The 22,804-nt window shown below is 41.9% G+C and overlaps 1 protein-coding gene across 2 annotated transcripts in view; it reads right to left on the minus strand.

The window, feature by feature from the left end:
• Positions 1 to 6,389: 6,389 nt before the first annotated feature.
• Positions 6,390 to 22,804, minus strand: part of JADE3 (jade family PHD finger 3) — a 64,438-nt gene continuing 48,023 nt past the window's right edge. For both annotated transcript variants that reach the window (XM_066176496.1, XM_066176495.1), the window contains exons 7-11: positions 20,197 to 20,364; positions 14,150 to 14,266; positions 13,220 to 13,693; positions 11,334 to 11,451; positions 6,390 to 9,882 (exon numbers count right to left, since the gene is read on the minus strand). In XM_066176496.1, coding sequence (XP_066032593.1) covers positions 8,990 to 9,882; positions 11,334 to 11,451; positions 13,220 to 13,693; positions 14,150 to 14,266; positions 20,197 to 20,364 — 1,770 coding nt within the window. In that variant the 3' untranslated portion in view covers positions 6,390 to 8,989. The remainder of the gene's footprint in view (positions 9,883 to 11,333; positions 11,452 to 13,219; positions 13,694 to 14,149; positions 14,267 to 20,196; positions 20,365 to 22,804) is intronic.

The following is a 22,804-nucleotide window of genomic DNA, read 5'->3' on the forward strand; positions in this document are numbered from 1 at the left end:
CACACAGCACACAGCAGCGTCTTTTAGGAGGTAGTCCCCACTCAGCTTCTCTTAGGGATTTTATCTGTTCCTTATCATACACCCTCCTCTTGGCAATTATCTCCTGTTGAATATTTTTATTTGGTTGCCTTTATTCATAAAGCAGGTGGCCACAGCCCGAGCCTCACTTGGTCACATTTTTTTCTGTCAGTGATATATTTGGAAAGTTCAGGGGTTACATGACCTTACCAACGTGTGTTTCATGTAGGCTTCTTCTGATCGAGTACTGATGTGATATTCATTAACTTACTGTTGCCTTATCTGAGCAGTCAGGCTTCTATTTTATAGGCTTCCATGGTATTCCTTCAGTGCTTAGCTTTGAATTTCTCTTTCTGTCCTACTGCTGCATGTACAACAAATAGCAGGATTTCATCTCAGACCTAAGGCAAGCAAATTAGTAGCAGCAACCATCACAGAGAAACATCCAGAAAAAAAGCACCACATCTCTCTCATTTTTCCAAACATTTTACAACACAGAAAGAAGATACAAATATTAAAAAAAACCACAACAAACAAACAACAAAAAAACCCACCCACAACACATGCAAAGAATTCATTAAGTACAATGAAGGACAATTATTTCTTCTTACAAAGCTGTGCCACATTTACTGCTCTCCCATTGTCTTTGCACACTACAAGGCCATTTGGGATACAAAGCAAGAGCTTACCGAATCCAGCAGCAACTGGAGATACACCCTCAACCCACCTCACCAGTCTCTGTTTTCCTTGCTGACTTAAGCATTTGCCAGCATGGTTTAGAGGCACCAAAACAAGCTGTGTGCTGGCACACACCTTGGGAGAAAATTAACAGCTTCTGTAAGCACCAAGTTACAACACAAACTGTGCCATGTATTTGGAGCTTGGATCTCTAGTTACATGGGACAGCACCCCTGCTTTGTCTTCCCTGTAATGGCTAATCCAAGCTTGTTGTAAAGTAAGAGCAGGAAGGAATCGATGGTGGCGTGCCTTCACAGAGAGCATCAGGTGAGGTCTTCTGCCAATACAAGTTCACTGTAGGAGAGAAGAGCACAGAAGAGGTGGCTGCCAAAGCTTGTGCTGCCTTGTGCCTTCCCCACTGGGAAATTCCCACTGTTGCACCACAGCCAGAGAGTCTACTGTGTGGCCTCCAAATCTGACTGATAGTGAGCTTACACAGCACCTCTGTGGCTTCCAAAGGACACGCTGGTAGCTTAGCATTTATTCCACATGGTAGGAGGGAGCAGGGAAGTGGAATTCTTCTCTACAACCGTTAAGAACACAAAGAGGAGATCTGTGATGTGGGAGGCCTTGTAGGGTCAAGTCACAGCCCTCCCCCAGCCTGCAGGTTCCCTCAGCCTGCCAGAAGCCATTACCCTTCTTGCAAGTCAGAAAACACTCAGCAGTTCTGGAGAACAGCCCAGAGCACCACATAGCTGGAAAAATCCCCCCACACTCATCAACGGTAGGCAAGAAGAGGTGATAGACTATTTCAGGCGCTAGAGTCTGGGTTTTACTTCTGCTCATTCCTAGAAAGTTGCAGTTGTTGTTCTCTCCTTTTATGAGCCTGATGCTGCTATTTCTTCATCTTTAGAGCAATCCTTGTATTTTTTCATTCAGCTGTAGTCTTTACTACTGTTAATCCTCCTTCCTGCTTGAAGGTGGGAGGGTTCCAGGCCTTATCCATGGCTGGTACAAAGTGCAAATGCTGTGTATCAGCTGTCTGTAGCCCAAGAGCTGCTTCTGAGTGTGGAGTCTGTCAGGCCTCTGCGGCAGATGAGCAAGGTGCAGCTGAGAGTAGGGACTGTGCCAAGGGCAGTGGAGCCCAAGAAGCCACAACCTCAGTGCAAGCCTGTTAAATCTTTTAGGGCGAGCAGAGCGGGCACATGGGAATTCTCCACTACAGATAATACTGCATTTGGGAGTGCACAGACGGAGGGGGACAAGCAAAAAACACTGAGCAAGAGCAGAGGTAGAACCATGAAATCAGTCACTGCAACGAGTTGGCTGGAAAGCAAGAGTTGGCATTGCCATGCACTTGTTTGCAGCCAAGTATAGTTCTTGGAACTGGCTTGTGTATCCAGATCGAGTTTTATTTGTTAGTAAGCAACAAGTAACTCCAGGAGAGATCAAACTGCTGAGAAGTTTCAATTGTTTACTAGTGTGGATGATCACAGCTGTGTGTTTAAACATAATAAAGCGTTTGCCAAAGTACTCCATTTTCTTGTTTGCAAATGTCTGCTTGGGAGAAGGTGGCACCAACAGATTTGTGCCCATTGACTAACTTATGTGTCTAACACCACTGTCACACAAGTTAATGCAGAATGGATTAAGAATCTCAGACAGGGAATCTTTTCTACAAAGGATTGCATCAAATCACCATGAAGTCATATTGAAGTATTTAGCCTTTAAAGACCAGTTTTCACAAACATGACAATTGTACCCTGTACTTATTACAGTTTATTACGTAGGCTTCTTTCAGCACAATTCCTTCTGTACTGGCAACAGGCTCATGAAAAAGCATCTCTCACTTAATAATACAATGTTTAAGCAAATGGGTGACCCTTTCCACTGCAGCCAGTCTTCCCAGTGCTTTGTGAACACCCTCACACTGTCACACATACACCTCCAACTTCCTTGTCATGGGAGCACCAACAAGTGCAAGTTTCTACTGCCTTAAGCTGCCTCACAAATCTGGAGTTCCCAGCCTGTGCCTCTCCAGACCTCCGCTCTGTACTGGGAGCAGTTAGGCAACAGGGTGCTTCAGAAAGCATTCTTCAGTGGAGGACAGCCAAGACATTTTTCATTCATGCCTTACTCTTCTGGTCTTTGTACCCCATGTGACCTGGATTTGCATTTTGCTTGCCTCAGGATAAAAAAAAAAAAAAGAGCATTGATATGTGCTACAGGAGATGCAAAATTATAGTCACAGCAGAGGTCATGCAACAGAGCCAGGACTTCAAGGAAAGGCAGCATCTTTCTTTCAAGTAACTGATTTAGCAAGTGTTTGCAGCTTACAGGCATGCAAATCCTTCTGGCCAAATCAAAACTGAATTTCAAATTAACTGCAGATTTAGGGTGACTTCACAGAGCTTTAATTTAAGGTGTTCAACCAGACAATTTGAGGAGTCTGGTTTATGTACTAGCCATTTGTAACGAGTGTAATCTACAACTTGCTCATTAATATCTGCATCACTTGGCTCATCCAGCTTTTAGGCCTCTGTGCGTCCTTTAACCAGGAGAGATGTCTGGCTTGTTGTAAAATGAATAATGCGGAAAAGGACAAAACAATGCCCCTACTTCATTTTAGAGGAGACAACAGAACAATAGCTGAGCCAGTATTAAGGAGGGAAAGCGCTTTGGTCAGGTTCCATTCAACCAGATGCAAATGGAGCCTAAAATACCAGTGAGAGGGGTTCCCACACTACTCAGCACCACCCTTCTGAGATAAGGAACTACAAAGGAATGCAACCACACACATCGGTTTCAGGTGAAGTGGGTGGGCTAGTTCAGAGGTGTTTTTCCCCCTCAGCTGATTCATTCCCTCACTAGGGCCTGCACTTCCCGAGGTATAACCGGAGCCATTCTCCCAAACAACACATAACGCTTTTTCTTTTTATAGGTACTACTCTTGAAGTCTCAAGAGCTCTCAGATGACCCAGGAGATTTCTTGATGGCACCTTCCTTTTATGTTGCTGTTGTGCTTAGTTTTCAGTTCTTCCCCAGGACACTGGCCGACCGATTTCCTGAGCAGAACAACTCTGGAACTGTTACGGAATTGTCAAAATACAACTTGTGTCCTGCTCCCCAGTGCTCTTTCCTCAGGTTAGGGTGGGTGGGGCAGCATCTGAGGAAAAACAACAGACACCGGAAAAAATGTCTTCAGGACGTTTAAGCCAAAAGAAACCATAAAGGTGTCATTATGGAGCCTACCCAGAGATTTAAAACAATGTACATCAGATAAGGCAGCCAAGGCGAGGCAGATACCCAGCTGCAAGGCTGCTGAGAAAGCAATGGAAGGCGCAGGGAGCGTCTGCCCAGCCTGAAACAAAAGAAGAATCCCAGAGAAAGGGCAGGGCAAGGTGGATCCAGGAGGTTGTCCCAGACAAAAGAAGCCTACTGGAAAAAGAAAGATTATCTGGAAGCTGCATACAGAGGCAGGGAAACTAATGAGCAAATACCCGAGGCTGCTTCACCTTCTACAACCACATGGTCACACGAATTTATCCAAGCTCTCTGCAGAGGGGTGAACTTGAGGAACAGAAACAGGCATGCACATCCACTATTTTCAAACAACTCACCCAATTGCTATGCAATATGTTCTTTCCGAAGTCTGTGCTTGCAGTCACTTTAATCCACCTGTCACACCCCGCTAGATGTACTGACTTGGTTAGGAGCAGAGCCTGGCAGCAGTTATCCCAGAATTATCTCTGCAAGAGGGACATTATCGCGGAGTTTCACCTCAGGACTGGCAAAAGTGTTCAGCCGTGAAGCTGGTGTAAAAGGAAGGTTCAGAAGTAGCAGTAGCAGGGCATCTCTCATGAAACCAGAGCCCAGAAGTATGTGTGTCTTCACTTCTTCCTAAGGACGCCGCATTGAGGCATTCCATTGCTCTCTATCTCTGCCCTTCCCGGTATTTTTCCCTTGCATGCCAAGCTCCCCGGTTGTGCAAGCAGCTTTTGTTTCTTAATTCGCATCAAAAGCATATTTTCCTAATAGATGTGTCAATTCCCTGCAGTGCTAAACCTTTACAAGTACTGGGATCATCCAAATTCCCAACGATCAAAATGAGTGGTTTCGCTGGATTATCTTCCCAGCTCACAGAGGTAGGCTTTGAACACTGGGTCCCTCCCAGGTATCAGATCCACATCACGTGTCTGCAGTACAGCTTGTACATCCAGGCCAGGTCACCAGAGGTGCCACATCAAAATCAAGGTAATGATTCAGGCTTACATTTAATAGCCAAACATTTGTAATTTCTCCTTCAATCGTTTGGGATTCATGGTGCAAAGAAAACATTCCACAAGCAATATACACAAGAGAAACATTTCTTTTAGGGCAGCAATATAAATGCAGAAATGATGGTGCTCAGAGCCACTGTGTAGCCCCTTTAGTCCTCGGCCCATGTGACCACCAAGTAAGCACACTTAGTTATTTGAAAAGACTCTACACACCAATAATAGCTGTTTCCAAATTAATGGGGACACCAATCTCCTTCCTTGGCCCTGTCTTTCCCATATCCCAGCCACAAGCAGACTGTATGTGGAGAGGGAATTAGAAGCCACCAGTCAGAAAGTCACAAGGAAGTCTGTTGCTGACATCTGTTGCAAGATGCCTTTAGGGAAGAAGAAATCCTGGTCCTGAGAAACAACTAACAGTCCAATGCTTCCTGCTTCTTCCTAGTGCTGGTTTATCTTCCCTTCTGTCTGCATCTTTACTGCCTTTTCGCCGTTTTTTACCTCCTGTTGGCTTTTCAGCTGAGGGATTTGGGCTCCATTTCACCCAAGCTTTCTCCAGCTGCAGTTCCAGCCTGCCTGGGGCCACCTGCTCAGTCACTCCAATCCTTAAGCAAGTCGGCAAGTGTGTCACTGGCTGCTCAGTTCTGACTCATTCTGCTGCTGCCAGACCCACCACAGGCAGGAGGGTCACTGCTGCCTGCAACACCCACATTGCAAATCCCATCCATCCTTCTTGAAGGCTGCCAGCTGCAGAGCCAGTCAGAGCTGGAGGGATGCTATGGCATCAGTTGTGCAGCCAGCCCAGCACCTTTCCCTCCACCTTCTCATTTTGCCTTCCTCCCTGCTCTAGCCGAGGGAGCAGCTCCTCTGTGCCAGCAAGGCACCTCACAGCACCAGCCTGTGGGAGCAGGGCGAACTACAGCAAAAGGTCGGGTAAAACCGACGTGCAGACGACACGAGCCCAGGAACCTGCCTGCCCCACTCTGTCCTTTGCATGCAGACTGGTGAGTGTTCAGCTGGGCACGTCTGCGGGGGTACAAGAAGAGGGATCAGACAGAAGGCCTGGCTATGGTTCTTCCTCTGTAACTCACTTTGTCCGACCAGGGAAAACCAGCCATACTACAGCATAAGCAAATACATTGAAAAGGGAGGCCAGGGCAGCAAATGGTCTGTTAGATTTGCTCAGCTAGGCAGAAACAAAAGCCAGGCTTGCACTATTTGCTATACACAGCAAATTAGTGCTCAGCGACTCTTTTTTGGGTGGCTGAAGGGAAAGGGTTTTCCTGGATACTTAACTTGTTAAAGTATTGCCAAATTTGCAGAAATCATTTACTCCTGATGGACACAGTACTGATGAGTTTTACAACCTGCCAGACACAGAGGGTAAAGCCCTGAATAAATCACAACAAATGGAAATATGGTTAGCAGTTTCATAATTTAATGAAAAAGTACTTGTAAAAAGGGGACATCTGAAAAAGACTGAGTCCATCTTGGAAAATTGAATATATATATATTTATATATATAAAACAAAATGCAAAAACACAACAAAAAATTGACAAATAAGGTTAAGAGGTAATACTTCAAACAGTTAGCCACCGAATGCACAATAAAAACTAGCAAATGCACTTTGGGGACAATACTTGAGAACTACATAACCAAGGGCTCCTTCATATGTCTATTAAAATCAGGTAAAAATTAGCAAAACCATTGCCCAGACTGGAAACAACTGAATTGATAACCCCAGAAGAGCAGAAATGCTGAGTTTTGCTGAAGCACCATTTTTTCCCTCTCTTCTGTCCTATGCTTCCAGCCACAAAATAACATGAACACTTTGCTGACCTCCCAGATAAGTGTTCCAAATAAAAGCTTCATAAAATTTCATGGCCAGTGAGAGAGGATTACTAATAAATACTGAAGGAGAACTAAGAGAATCAGAACTGGAATACAAATGAACAGACATTTGTTTACTTATTCTGAATGACCCATGGCTTAGAACACAAAGCATTTCCCATAAAAATAAAATATGTGGAAACCTAAATTGCTACTGCATATTTACACCAAAAGAAATAATTTTGAAGATACAGCTCTAGAAAGATCAATTACACAAATATACATAAAATCAAGAAGTTAAAAAAAAAAAAAAAAGAAAGAAAATTTAAGATGCATGAAGCAAACAGAGCAGATTGGCCAAGTATATTTTTTTTATTATTTCACTACTGAAGAGTCCTCCAGCCCCTGACCTGCTAGTCCTATTGCAACTAGGGAGATTTCAAAGTTAAAAACAAATCAGAAAATATCGTTGCTATTTCCCAGCCTAAAAACAGTAAGTTAAAACTAAATTAAAATTCCATTTTGCTAAAGGAAGCAAAATGAGTTGCTGTTCAGATCCTGCATAGTCATCTTTACGCTGTGGGGGGAACACCTTTTTGTTTGGAGACAAAACTGAACCTTTAACAGAGGCGTACAACATGCCCTACACAACCTATGGGTCATTTCAGTCATTTCAGCCAAGTGATGTGGGGACAGAGGATGTTGCCTGTTTATGAAATGTACAGCATTTCAGACAAAAACAGTGCAGTTGCTTCATTGATCAGCACAACACCATCTGTAAACCAAGAAGTTAGTTCACATTCAAACAAAAATCCCCTGTCTTTGAAACAAACAGAAAGGGATTCATTCCCTTCTTGACTCCTTACTCTGTACTGGCTGAAATTTAATCACTATTTAACAACAGCTGATTTTAGAGGACATAAAAAAATGTGTTAGACTGGGAAACAGCAACTGATCCAGAGGTTGAAAAGCAGCGTAATAAAATAGTAGATTTTCAGCAATTAAAAAACCATTTTTAATTAAACCATCATCCTGTAAATGATTACTGGCTAAAATTTTACAGACCTAGATGCCAGAAGACTCCTATGCCTGTGTTCAGGCAACTAGGGTTGAAAATTTGCACCTGAAAAAAAATTCAGCTAAAATTATTTCTAATTTAGCTGACTTTAAAAATACCAGGTAAAAAACACCTCTGGATATGAAATCTCAGTTTCAAGAGGAACCTGGCATCACCGGTGATTGCCTAAATGTGTCAAATAGCATTTTTCTTTGAAGTAGTACATCTACTTTTGTAAACACTATCCACAAAATTAGCCATCTGTACTTGTTAGCTGGGTAAAATATTTACAAGTGCATCCCACAACAAGCATCTATGTACAGAGATTAAAAAAAACCCAAGTACTAGAAGTTGTATATTTACAAAATAAGCGAATTATTGTGAAGAGAAACACAACCTTCAGCAAAAGCAGGGAATGGGGGCACGTCTAGAGGTCAGCGAGTTTGGCAGCACCAGCGACGCCTGCTTCCGCCCTCCGCAGGGAGCCTGCAAACGCCACTGCAGTTCAAAGCCTCCTGAAGGGGATCATCACTTAGTAGTCACATTGGGCCTGATCCAGCAGAGCACACCGGCGTGTACTTGCATATCTGAGCACAAACGTTCCCGGGGGAAACCAGCAGGACTTTTCATGTGCCTAACGTCCTCACACATCCGCAAGTGCACTGCTGGATCAAAGCCATACTGCAGGTGCCGTAACAACGCAGTTTCAGTGTCTCCGTTTGCAGTCTCTTGCAACATGTCAGAGCAATGCAAGGACTTCTTTAAAACCTGTCCACCACCACGAGACTGCCTCCACATGAACACGGTGCCTCGCACTCAAGCTGGCAAGGTGGAAGCAGTTTCCTGAAGTTTTGCACAATTAACCGCTTTGTGCTCTCCCAGATGTTACCTTCTGATAAAACACACGATTTCCACATGGTTTTGTGGAAAACGGAGCTACCCTTGCAAAGACTGCAAACCAATTCACAGTTGAACAAAAAACTACTCTGATTTCTCTCCCCTCCCCCATCCCCTACTGCAGCTCTTCCTAAATAGGTCCTAGACTATTTTCTGGAACCTTTTGATGCTGAGCTTTGCACTGGTACACTGGAATACATAAAGGCTGAATTACCCCGTGGGGGCTTCTAATCACCTTTGTACGGAACTGTGAGATATCATATTCTTTTTGTTTCTATTGTGACAGTCTCTTCCAAAGTCTTTACTTGGGCTTTCTCTGTCTGAGCTACTTCGTCTTAACCTCACTTGCTCTTTATTTTCATCACTTTCTGCTTCAGAGTCACTCAGCTCTAAGTCGGGACAGTACCCATCATTGTCCTGGTATGGAGCACCTTCAAGTGTCTGCTTGCTCCACAAGCGATCTTTTGTTGCAAGTCTTCTTGTTGGCTTTTCACAGCACCGAAGATCCTCCGTGGTCCTCACCAGACTGTTGGTAGCCTCTTTAAAGGACCGGCTGAAATGTTCTATGGTGGATTTTCGGAATCCACTCTGGCTGGCCAAGTGAGCCGTGAGCACAGACTCTTGTTCGTAGGACGTCTGACTGGAGCTGTCTCTCTGGCTCACATCTCCAGCCCTGCCCATCAGACCATTAGATTTGGACACCAGCCTTGAGTTCTCCTGCTGCACCCGCCCGTTCCCAATGGAAGACTGTCCATGCAAAGCAGCCTGGAGTGCTAAAGGCTTCCCGGATGGCTGGCCCCGGTGAAACTCCATCAGCTGTGTGGAGCCAGAATCCTTTGCCTCGCTCCGAGGCTTGCCAATCCCTGCCAGCAACCCGTTACTTCTGCTGTCGTGCTGATACCTGGCGTAAGATTTTGCTTTAATTTCAAACGATTCCTTTGACATTGGCACACTCCGTTTGCTGTAAACAGTGCTGTTGTTGTCAGGAGAAAGCGGTCTGTTGCCAGGCTTCAGTGAGTTATTTTTGCAGTCTCCTAATGCTAATTTGGGCATTTTTAACTTCAGGGTGATCCTGGGAGGTGGGTAGAACAGTGTGTTCTCTAGTGCACTTGTCAGAGTATGGCCTACAGGAGAAAGAGGCGAGGAAGCAGAAGAAAAAGAGAAAAGGCTTTTTTAAAAAGGGTAATTTCTTTTGTCATCCATAACAAGTTTTATAGTCCATTATATGGTCACACAACAGTAAGGAATTTGCAAATAATTAGCGTGAAATTATTTTAGGACACTAAAGAGAAATTGGGATAACCAAACTGTTCCAAATTATCCACCGCTTTGGAATTCAGGTAAGCATTTAAATATTTCCATTAAAAACAACAGTGTGCCCTTTTTACGGGGCTTTAAGCCAGTGAATTGACCCAGTTTTGAGATATGACTGAAGTTGTTCCAACAAAGCTGTAAAAAAGGTTCATATTCAGTTTTGGATAAAGAAAAAACAATGCTTCAAACTGAGTTTCAATTTGGACTTAGTTCAACTCTCTGCTTTGTATTATAAAATTCTCTAAGCTTTAAAAGCTTTTTACCTCAACATATGAGTTGTTTATGGTAATACAGGCATACAGCACCCACTGCAAGCTATCAAAGCAAGTATTAAAAAAAGCACTTGTATTTGTAAAGACATGAAATAAGCTTAGTAGACAGTTCTAATAAAATGCATTTACACAAAAGCAAGGAGCTTCAGAGTGCCGCTGCTTCCACGAAGTACTAGTCTGATCTAAAACAGTTTTAAAAAAAGAACCTTATCAGCACTAATGAAACCTATCCGTGTTTCAGGGGCAGAGAATAAAACCACAAAGTCTTCAACCTAAACTGGTGAAGTATGTATCTTGAAAGACCAGAGAGATCTTAATTTCACGAATCCCATTAACTACACCGGTATGCATATGCTCGTCCTCTTTCCAAATACTGTGTTACTTATTTTAAAAAGTTGCTGTAAATGTGAAGGGTAGAGTGGGGTTTGGCACCTCAGCGTTCCTAAACAGTTACTTGTCCCTATTAATAACCAGGGTACTCAAACGCTTTTTGAAGGAAGGAGAGCAACTGCAGATGGCAAACTAAGAAATCTGTGCCGCTCATGACATGCACAAGGCACATGAGAACAGCAGCAATTCCCATCAGTCACTCTTTCTCTTGCCTGAAGGAACCAACTACTGACAGCAAGCAAAAAAGCCTTCTCAGCTGGAGAACCAACCAGCGGCGTAGAGCTTGCTGTGGAGAACCAGTGCCACAGACCAGCAACCCAACGCTGCAAAAACCTAGAGATGATTTCTTCTATCTGGATGCCACAGTGATAAGCAATAGGCATATACCAGAAACAGCCATAAAATAAAGAAATATTCAAGTAAATATTTTAAGTGATTATAGAGTTCTTTCTCTGTTGCTCCTTTGATTGACTATGTACTTGAAAATTCTTAAAGGCATTTTTACATGTTAAAAGCACTAACCAGGAACAAAAGGAGAATACACTGCTTTAGTTTAAATACAGGCAGGATTTATCGATATTTTACAGTTCTATGATTACCTGCAGCAATTTCCTGATTGATGAGTTGGACTTGTAAGTTGAAGACCTGTTCATGTACTTTACTGTGGGACAACTTCAGTTTCTCTCTCCTGCTTACCATGTAGCAGAGATTTCTTACCTGTGGAAGAGTAACAGGAGACTTAACAGGCAATAGGAAAATAAATCCAGACATAGTTTAAAAAGTGTATCAACAACAGAATCAAAACAACATTACATACAAAATCCCTTGGTAAAGTTCTTGCAAATATTACTGAACATACCTAACTATGCATTTAAAAAAATGTTCAGCCTTGAGAAGGCTTTGGAGAGACCTCTCTGCAGTTTTTCCTTATATGAAAAGGGATTATGAGAAAGACAGAGAGACCAGAGCCTGTAGTGACAGAAAAACAGGCAATGTTTTTGAACTGAAGGAGGGTAAGTTTACATTGGGCATAAGGAAGACATTGTTAACAGTGAGACACTGCAACAGGTTGCCCAGAGAAGTTGTGGAGGCCCCATCCCTGAAGTGTTGGAGGCCAGGTGGGATGGAGCTTTGAGCAACCTGGTCTCATGGAAGGTGTCCATGGCAGGAGCATTGGAACTAGATGGTCTTTAAGGTCCCTTCCAACCCAAACCATTCTGATTGAGTTCCACATAATTCTACTTTTACTACTTGTTTGAGTTAATAGCAACATTTCCACCTAAGGCAACAAAATAAGAAGAGACACAAAGTTCTTGATAAACACCTAAAAGTGATTTTAAAACAACACAGAAACAGCGTAGGGGCTGGCTGAAAGGCATCTGCCAAACATACTTTCTCCAGCACTCAGTTCCATCTGTTCAGAACTGGAATCTCTTTACCTAGAAACAAAATTCCAAGATTCTCGAATTTATATTTATCCCAAGATATAACAGAGTAGAAAATCCTGTGGCATAAGAAGTTCAGAATCTTTGGCATTTCAAATTATGAATCACCTCCACTCAGAATAAGTACATCAATTTCAACAAAACGTGGTGCAAACCAAATATTTATCATACAAAAGCCTTGACATGGTCCCTTGAAAAATAAAAAGCAACCCACCCCCAAATATCAACCCTGCATCTAAGGCATGTTATGGGTTTTAAATCTTTCTTAAAGTAAGCTTCCATATCAAAAGCAGCCCTGGAAAAGATCTGAGATTGATTATGATAGATTCAAGACAACAGTTACACTGAGAAGTGCAAATCTTGGCTGCAACAATCTTCCTGTGTTTTCATGTTGTTCTCTTCCCAATATTATTTCCCCTTTTCTTACAACACTATTACGTCTCTTCTGTTTTTACTTCCCCTCTCCTCATCACATCTATTTTATTTTATTACCTTTTTTACATTCACTACCTACTGCTAGGCACTTGAAAATTGCAGATCCAACCCCTACCCAAACAGGCCAACCTAATGGGCAGCCTCCAAATGGTAACAAGCCTTACTCCTATTTTTTGTTTAATAAAAGTAACATTCTTTTTCCTCATTTAATCTGTTTCACTAACTACAAACTACAGTGGGTCAAATAAATTTCCTCATTTTTTTTAACATTTACTCAACTGAAGCTGAAGTCATAGAATCAATTACCAAATTTGTCCATTGTGCATAAAAATATGCATCATAAACACATAAAGGAATAACCTTTAAGCAAGTCAGGAAGCACTGCTTTCACATCAGATCTTTCACTGGACTAAGAGAGGCAGCTCCTGAAAGTTTCTGCAGCAGGCAGTGCAGCATATCCAAAGACTGCAGTTGAAGGCCTTACCTTTTTGACTATTATTTTTGAAATCATCTCACTTTGCTTTCCCCATTCTCTCTTTTATCCACAAAAAAAGACCTTGCTCACCTGCAAATAGGTTTTCAAAACTTTACAAGGTAATTCTTACCCTCTCTAGGTCCTGCCTTAAATGCATGAACATCCTCATGCGAGTGTGAATGCTATCTTCTTTTGGCTGCACCAAGCCATTTTCTTCATCCTCCTTGGGAGGAAACAATGGTTTGTTAAAGTTACTTTTTCGCTTTAATTTCCAGTAATTGTAGATGAAGTCTACAGCAAGTTTAGGAAGGCCCAGCTCTGCTGCAACATCCTCCACTTTTACTAGTGAGTAAAACTCTTCTTCCAGCTCTCGGAGTTTTTGGGCTCGCAGGCTCGTTTTCTCACTCTCTGTTTGCTTCTGCTCTGACACGCTCTTGGGGTGCTCCTCAACATCAGGCAACGAATTCTGTTTGTTCTTGCTGTGCTTTAGACAATAAGACTTGAACTTGACCTCATCCCCATCGTCCAGGATAGTCTTCATCTCTAAGCTATGCTCAAAGGCACAGGTGACATGAAAGGCAGTGATGCAGCTTTTCACGGAGCACTGCACACAAAATAAAACAAAAAGCCCCAATTACTAACAGTAGCAACAAACCAGAAAAAAGGGACATAGCTACCTCAATTACATGAAAAGCCATCCCTACCAAAACCAGTTTCCTGCACATTCCTAAAAATATTGATCCATTTGAAGTTGGTATTACCCAATATAGTATTTTCTTGTTTGCAAAGAGAGTTCAGTGGAAGGCGTTTTCTGACCATCTTTGATACACATAGTAGTGGCTCTTAAACACCTCAGCCTTATTCAAAAGGCAGCAACCCAGACTAATTCTTAAACCTCTGTCCAGTCAACTCATTTGATAGCAAATGGCTACGAAGAAGCAGACATCTATCCAACAGTCATCTGCATTCATCTCTGAACACAGAAAGAACAAAATGCAAAACCAAAGTTGCCCTTCTGACAGATTCACCCCTGCAGAGTGACAGTGGGACAAGCACATACCTGAATGCAAGCACCAGTTTTCAGTTTGCATAAACTACACACTAGAGCCCATCGACTTGGTGGAATGTGAGACACCTTTGTGATTGGCTCCATCCTTTCTGGGCAAGCAATACTAACCTGTAAAAAAAAAAAAAAAAAGCAGTGTAGAAAACAGTTATCAAAGCAGAAAAAAAACCAAAAACCCAAGCTCTCCATTTCAACCAGAAGAAGAAAGCCATCCATTCATTTCTCTTCCTACAAGACCTCCATGTGCTCATACTTCTCAGAAAGGGACCACAAAAGATCCCACATGCAGACAATAGTGTGGAATACTATCAGTTTAACCTGGTGATTCAGAGTTGCAATTACTCAAAACATCTGACGCACCTACAACATGCCCTCGTAATAATCCAGTGGCCTGGTTCCAGCCAGGAGAGGGTTAATTTTTGCAGTAGCCAGGAGGGAGCATGGCTAGGACCCAGAGGTTATTCTATACCAGCTCACATCATTTTCTGAGAGTGGTAGGAAGGGCTCTCTTCTGGTCAGGTAAGCATGGTGTGAAGCCAGGGGTCAGGTGGCGCTGGCTCCTTCTGTTACTGATATTGTAGCTCTTACTGTTTTTCTTTGTTTTCCTTATTTCACTGCTGCTTCCAGTAAATTGTTCTTATCTTGATCCATGATCCTTACCATTTGTGCCTCCAGATCCCCTCTCCAGTCTGCTGCAAGGGAGGGGGGAGTGATGCATGCTTTGAAGTGCTTCAGTGAGAACATGAAATTGGGGAATATCATTCCTGAACCACTATCACTTGAGAGACTGCAGCAAGAGATACTGAAATTTATTTCCATTCCTTTGTGGTTTTGTTGGGTTTTTTTGGTTTTTGGTTTTTTTTTGGGTTTTGTTGGGTTTTTTTTTGGTTTTTTTTTTTGGGTTTTTTTTTTTTTTGGTTTTTTTTTGGTTTTTTTTGTTTTGTTTTTGTTTTTGTTTTTTTTTCCCTCTGTGCTGCTTTCACAGGTCTAACTTTAAAAGTGCCAAAATACAAGCCCCTCAGAACAAAACAGAAACACTTTCCTGAAAAGTTCCTTTTATAAAATCCCTAGATCTGCTCCAGTGTCTGCATCTGTCAACTCAAGATTTGGGACAGAACCAGGTCCATCAGTGAGCAGCCAGGAAAAGCCTTGCTTCCCAGCTCTGCCTCTCCACTGAGCACTCCCACTGCAAGAGACAATCGTAATGGACTATGGACTATATCAAATATAATTTGAGAAAAAATACAACAAATTTCTCTTATTGCAAAGCAGGATATATTGTCTTGTGCTAGTTTTCACAGACTTAGTCTAGATGATCAATTTGTCTCTGGGAGATCAGATTATTGATATTACTAAAAGAAAGGAGAAAAACCCAGATACAGACAGAATAGCTTTTCCTATTCTTTGTTGTATTAACTTCCACATATCCACTGTGATAGAAGTTTCTCAGTTGCCTGTTGTCTATACAGGGAAATGAGCACTTTCCTCTGATTTGGAAACCAAAACAGATATGTATCTGTAGGCATCCCTGAGCCACTCCTGACAGGATTTATCCAAGCACAGAAACAAACACTTGGCCAGCTCTGAATGACTAACATGCAGAACTGGGCCAGTATGAGAATGCCACATGGCAGAAGATTTCAGTAGGATAACTGGCCCAAAAACACCAGTCTCCAAAAGCTCGGATTTTGATACCTCTACAACACTCTTTGAATTCAGCACTTGTGTGCCTTAGAGGGCTACCTGGTTGGATCAAAACCACAATGCTGATACTAGTTAGGAAGCTCTCCACACTTTCTAAAAACAATTCATCTGAATAGAGCAGACTTGCATTTCCTGTGGTGGGAATATGAGCTTCTTCTCAAAGGGGTCAAACCTAAGAATTCAAAGAAAGGAGGTTCCTAGGTCATGCTCTGTGGCACTGCAAGGCCTCAAGAAAGCTGATGGCTTAAAAAAGCAGTTAAGAACAAGATTTGAACAACAATTATTCTGTTTTTCTAGAAAATTTAAAGAGCATTATGTTACAGTCATTTTAATAGATTACCTCCACAGTAAGAGACACCCAGGAAAACCTGGTTGTATGAATTAGTATAACATGTGATAATTAAACGGGCAACTTTACAAGAGCCCGAAGACAAAGCTGAATTTCCTAGCTTCCCTTTGGGGGTACATCAATATTCATTTTAAAACCTGTTTAATCCCTAAGGAGGAAAAGTTTTGTTTCAGCAGACCTCCTCAGTGGGGTAGACTCACCCAAAGATAGCAGTGCGAAGTAGTCACAGTTGCTATGCTCAGATATTTCTGCTACTCTCTCCTTATCATGCATTGCTTTAAGGATCACTTAAGTAGGTGGAAACAACAGCTTTGCAAGAGATTACAGGGTTCATTATTTCCACATTAGAAAAAAGAAAAATCATTGACCAACGATTCATTAATTAGTGACATAAATTGACTCAAATAAGATAATGTTTGTTATAGTACTTCCCTCTCTGATCTGCCAAGTACAAGGCCACATCTTCTGGAATATACTGAGGCCAACCAGCTGCATGGCATTTCCAAAAGTCCTCATTAGGAAGACACTGAGATGCTTCAGAAGGTTCAGGTTTTAAAGAAGAACAGTCAGGCAATACATGATGTGCTCATGAGAAAGACCAGACTAACAATTTAACCCTCTTGTGGCCTTCCTATAAACTGGTGGAAAAGTGACGAGACTGTCCCTGGAATGCCCGAGTAGTTCAACAAAATCATGGTCAGCACTCTTCGGTATCATCAAACGTAACTTTTTTGCTTGCAAAAGGGGAGAGCCTTTCATGAACCTAACTTGACCATGCTCAAGACAGCTGGTTACAAGTGGCACAGGTATTTCTGAAACAATATTGTACAAAGATTGACTGTTACCACTACACTGAGAGACAAGACTTCCCTTAGGAATTAAGGGATTGTATCAATGTGTCAGGTTGTCTATATTCTTTTCAAAAAGAAACCAGAATCTCCAATGACTTTTTTTCCGGAGACTGAGTAATATCAGCTTTCCACTGGGCTTCCCAGCAGGAGCTGGGAATTGACAGAGACTTTTCCCCCGTCCCTCTCTGCCCCCTTAAATATTCTCTCTGCCCGTCCCCAAGAGGAGACTCCTAAGGTCAGGAAACGTTTCTATAGGAAATAACGTTCATTCAACTTGTAATGCTACCTGTTGATATTACCCCACTTTGTAAAAGCACAAAGAGGCACTTACAGAGTCAGGTGCAATTTATTTATACTGGCCTTGTGCCACCTGCATGTTTCTGCAGAGAGGAGTCAAGGCAAAGTCCGTTTGAACTTTGCTGCTCACAAGGGATCCAGAGAGCAGAGGCCAACCTTTTCATCCCCCAAGAACTCCCATTCCAAGGCAGAAATGATCCCTCTGCCATAACATGTAGTCATTTTCTCCATTTCTTCACCTTGCATCAGGTTACATCTTGACTGCTATACTCTGAAGAAGTTCTAAGAGTGGGAGAGAGTGAAGACAGTGGGTTGTTGAAGCCTATTATCTGCAACTGTTACGCACATGATCAATCACCCTGCTGTCCTCTGCTTCCCTGCTAACTGTGCCACCTGCACCAGTACACAAGGATCTGCATCGGTGGTTGGGAAGGGCAGCCCAGTGGCTTGAGCACAGCCACTCACAACAGCTGCTCAGGACAGTCAATTTTACCTTTCCTCTACAGTTGGGGCAGGGTTATTGCTTTCTGCTTCAGCTAACACCACACTGACTTGCAGAGGACAAACCTGTAATAGGTTATCTAAGGCAGAGAAACACCTTGCATTTCAGAACACTCAATACAGTTGAGGTTTTCTGGTATCAGTGTTTCCTTTTTGATTTTTAAATTTAGAAGAACATCTTTTAAAAAAAACCATGAAATAGACCACATGTTTACACTAAAGCAAAGCAAAGGCAGAAGAAAATGAGGATATAAACCAACAAGTACACTTTGCAAAGTAAAAACCTTCAATTGTCCCAGTCAGTCGAGGGAGCAAAAAGAAAGCCTTTAAATAGCATTAACTCACAGGGAAGGCAGGGAAGAAAAAAGATTTCAAGACAGTGCTGAATGAATTAATGCAGGAGAATACCTGGTACAATTGACTGCAACAATGCTAGACTACACTTGGTGACTCATGAAGCCTCTTTGAACCTTTTGCCACAAGACACAGACATGTTTATAGCCCCTTCCTTCCTGCTTTCTGCCTTGCTCCACTTTGTTAGGGCCACAAGAGGATATACCAATGACTTTATAACTAATGTTTCTTTTAGGGAGTTCCAGCATCCTAGTACCTTGGAAGAAAAAAAAATAGATATATGAGAATACACATTCTCCCCTAAAGCATCCATCCTTGGGTCTTCAAACTCTGTCTTTCTTGCTCCCAGACAGCACATAAGGCCACTCCACACAGGAAATGACCTGCCATTTTAATAGATATTTACAAAGGGTTTTCCTGGCTTCTCTGGTAACAGAATTGTTTTACAAGTGACTACACACAAGCCCAAGAGAATGGATCCAAGAGGCATTTCCCATGCCTGCAGGCATGTGCCACCTCTTCACTGTGCCTGACACACTGGTGTGGAGAGGAGCAGGTGTCCAAAACCTGGAATCACTGAATGGGCTGTGAAAACAGCTGGATTCAAGCTCTCCCACTCTGGGTATCTCCCAGCAGCTTCTCTTCCTCAGCCAGAGGGAGATAGACAGGCAGGAAGCCAGGGTGTGCTTCCTGCCTGGTCATCAACTCCTTCCCAAACCTCACTGTTCCTTTTCTGCTGATGAGAACAGCAAGGCAACCACAGGCAGAAAGGACCTCTTAGAAAAACCAGTCAGCCCAGAGGCAGGAGAGCTTCCAGTCAAGATACTTCATAAGCACAAGAGGAAAAGTGATTTTTTTAAAATACATATTTTTGGGTTTTTTCTTAACTCCTCTCTCCTTGAAGGTGAAAAAGATGACAGTGACTACAAGTAGTCCTGAAAGGAAAAGTGCAACTGCAAAGATAATCTCCTTAAGAAGCAGATACATATGCCTGAGACAACAAAGAAGTCCATGTTATATCTGGTTGCTAAGTAAAAAAAAAAAAACAAAAAAAAAAACCAAAAAAAAAAAAACCAAAAAAAAAAAAAAAAAAAAAAAAAACCCACCAAAAAAACCCCCAAAAAACCCCCCAAAATCTTAACCAACATCTTCCTCAAAGCTGTGCACACATCAGGCCTGTCTGCACTTGGGAGCAGAAGAGCAGAAGATTCAGAAAATACCGTATCCTTGATTCCATGGTGCTGACAGATCTGGCTACTGTCTCACATTAAACCACCCACCATAAGATTTGTGAATCTTACCAGAAATAAAACATAAATATTCCAAGTGCAAAATTAAACACGAACTCCATCTATACCTAAGTGAACTTTCTGTTTTACAGAACTACACCGTGATGCTAAACTTGATTCAAAATGCAGGAGGAAGTGTAAAACTTCCTTATGAATCTCTCCATATATGTTATGCACAGATATATCAAAAAAGCCTTTATTTATAAAGTGTATATAACATGGAGATAAAAATTCTCATACCCCCCCCGATTCAGAAAAAAATAAATTCAAAGAAACTTTAACTGCAAATCTCGGCATACTCTCTTTTATCCTATAGAAATAACGTCGTGCAGGCGACCTTTAAACAAACAACCATAACTCTGAAAAAAGTGGAGGTATTAATGCAAATTACACATGTATTTGAGCAAACAAATTCATCAAAATCTGTGAGAGACAATGAAGCTGCAGATGTAAGATACAGTTTATATCAGTCACCCTTTCTAACAGGTCACAGATACCATAATGACACCAAGAAGTGACTGCTGAGTAAATGGAGGTGATGAAGTGACTCATTAATAGAATACAAGCTGGACATTCTCCCAGACTGAGCACGCCAATCAGAATAAAGCCCAGTATTATGTCATTAAATCATGAGAATGGAAAAAGGCAGAGGATGGAACAAGAAGGAACAGGACAGGAGAGAAATTAGGGTTTTACCTCTGGAATCCAAAGAGCACAGCTCACATGTGCCCACTTGGTCCCTGTCCTGGTAGCTTTCATGGCACCTCCTCTTTTGGGACAGAGAAGGCACTGAGGATGTATTCCCAGGACACAGGTACGACACAGCCAGCTCCCTTCAGGTACTTTTAAGATTCCATAGCAAGCCTTGGAGAAAAACAGATATTGGAATCATTGTGCTGAAATTATTTCACACACAAGCATTCATATTCATGCATAGCTAAGCTTTCAAAAAGTAAAGGCACAACCTGGTCTTCACTTAGTCTTTCTGTGATTTCTCTACCTTAAAATGAATCAAGTAATCCAAGAGAGAAACAGCCTTAAAAGCAATAGGTTTTACACCTGTTTATAGAACATATCAATTGTGACTGCACGACAGCACTGGTGTTACAAATCTTCACCTTTGCTTTTAGTGACTTTTAAATTTCTGACATAAACAACATGGATATTCCTTTAAATTAGCTTCTGTATCTAATACTTTCTAAAATCACAGTTTCCTACTGCTGAAAACATAACGCTCTAACATCATTCTATTTAGATGTGAAAGGATATGAGCTGTTTGACTGAAAATCATTTCCTGCAATGTTTGTAGTTACAGTTCCATGTACTTCTTTTTCTTTAAATATTTATATGATATTGCAACAAAAATTACAGCATATACTGGAATTATAAGATGCTGGCTTTTATGCCCATTTCCCAAGTATTGCACTTAACCACATGGAAAATGAAAGATTTCTTACCTTTTGCTAGGTTTGAGAATCAAAAGGAAAAAAGGAAATAAATAGTTTGATTTCAAATTCCTCGTGGTTCTTAATGGAACCAATGGTGGATCCTGCTGTACATACATGTCCCCCCTACCTCCATGAAGCTGAGTGTATCAGAAATCACTGGCTGCCACTGAAGTCTAATTTCACTCAACCACTCCAAATAAATGTCTTATCAAGAGGGTGGATATCACAGGAAAGCTCATAATTTCTAACACTATCTCTGGGAATGACAACATTAAAAGACTCAAAATAACAGGATCATTAGTTGTAACCATCCTTTCAGATTAAATCTATTATAAAATTCCCATACTTGCCTTCCCAGCCTTCTGGTTAGAAGATCTCAGTATTTAGTATTAAACAGTATCAGAAAACACTGCATATTTACGTCACGCTCATAGGAAGGGGGATTTCCTGAATTAAATGCAGCGAGACTGACTAACCCAAATGTTTTTTTGATGTGACAACTCCTGCAAAAGCCCAACAGGGGGAGCTGCAACCCAAATTTTACAAGCGTTCTTTTCCTCCTTGGTGGCATTTTCCCACCAGAATTCTTTCAGTTACTACAGCATTACATCTAGGATCACATCTAGGGTGTTGAAAATGGACTGACACTATTTTCTAATTTTAACTGATAAGCAAAGGATGCCTAGACTACTAAAACATTAATTTCACAACGTGTTTGAGCCAGCACAACAGAGTACTACGAAGGAGGAATTTTCTCACACTCCCCCCTCCCCCCTCCACCTCCAAACGGTGTGATGACAAACAGACCTGAAGCTACCTGTTGAATCAAAGCTGATCCAGATTAAAAATGAAACAAGTTGTTGTTATAGTTAGGATTAGCTCTAGCCCAGACACGTTCTCCAGTTTGTTTCAGGCAGATCCAGCATAGGGAAGAGTGAGGAGCAAGGAGGCAGCAGACAATCAACTCAAGCTCAGCTGTCAGCAGACAACCATGAGCCTTTGACTGCAAATCCATCATTACTCCTTAACAGGCACAAGCAAGGACTGAAGCAGGCAGTCCAGCTGCCAGCCATATTCCTGTCACTGGCCACCTTACTGCCAACTCAGGCTCACAGGCTGCTTCGCAGGGGGACTCAGGTCAGGAAAGCAGCCAGGCTGGAAGCCGGCCCACTGTGAGCAGGGAGGTGACAGGTTTTTTTTCAGCCAGATATGTTTTCCAAATATTACTTGCAGTCAGTACAAAAATACACTAAAAAATAAAAGAACTTTCTTGGTCTCTTTTCAATTTATAGCAAAACTCCCTTCCAGAATAGCATGCACAGAAACCACAGGATTCATACCCCTTTTTCTGATTATAAGGACACCTTTACCTGACTATGCTGAGCTCAGGCAGTGAAAAGTCTTGGCTACATCTGAAACACTATAAACATGAGCACCATTCAGACTGAGACCATGGTTTTTGCAGGTGTGGATGGCTTTTGAAGATCACTTTGTTAAAGTGCCTACATGTGGTTCCAGATGGCTAAATTTGGACAGTCTGTGTCTGACTAAACAACTAGTCAGTAAAGAAAAAGACAAAATCGTTCTGAAACAAATGATCTTTAGATTTCTCACAAACAGGCAAGTCAGTATTTCCTGTCCTGCTCATCTTCAAAAGCAGAATTAGTAATAAGGGAAAAAATTATTTACAGTCACAGAGGAAAATACCTGCATGTCCCAAAATCCCATTTTGCATTCCTGTTAGACTGTAGCTGTCCACTTACTAACTATGCTAGGCCACTTAACCTATTGTAATTGTTAGAGTCCAAAAATTCACCTCAGTATCGCACCACCCTTCATATGAAGAAAACCACAAA

Source organism: Chamaea fasciata, unplaced genomic scaffold (genome assembly GCF_029207755.1).
Source record: "Chamaea fasciata isolate MVZ Bird 193981 ecotype frontalis unplaced genomic scaffold, bChaFas1.0.hap1 SCAF_2, whole genome shotgun sequence".
NCBI classification, from domain to species: domain Eukaryota; kingdom Metazoa; phylum Chordata; class Aves; order Passeriformes; family Sylviidae; genus Chamaea; species Chamaea fasciata.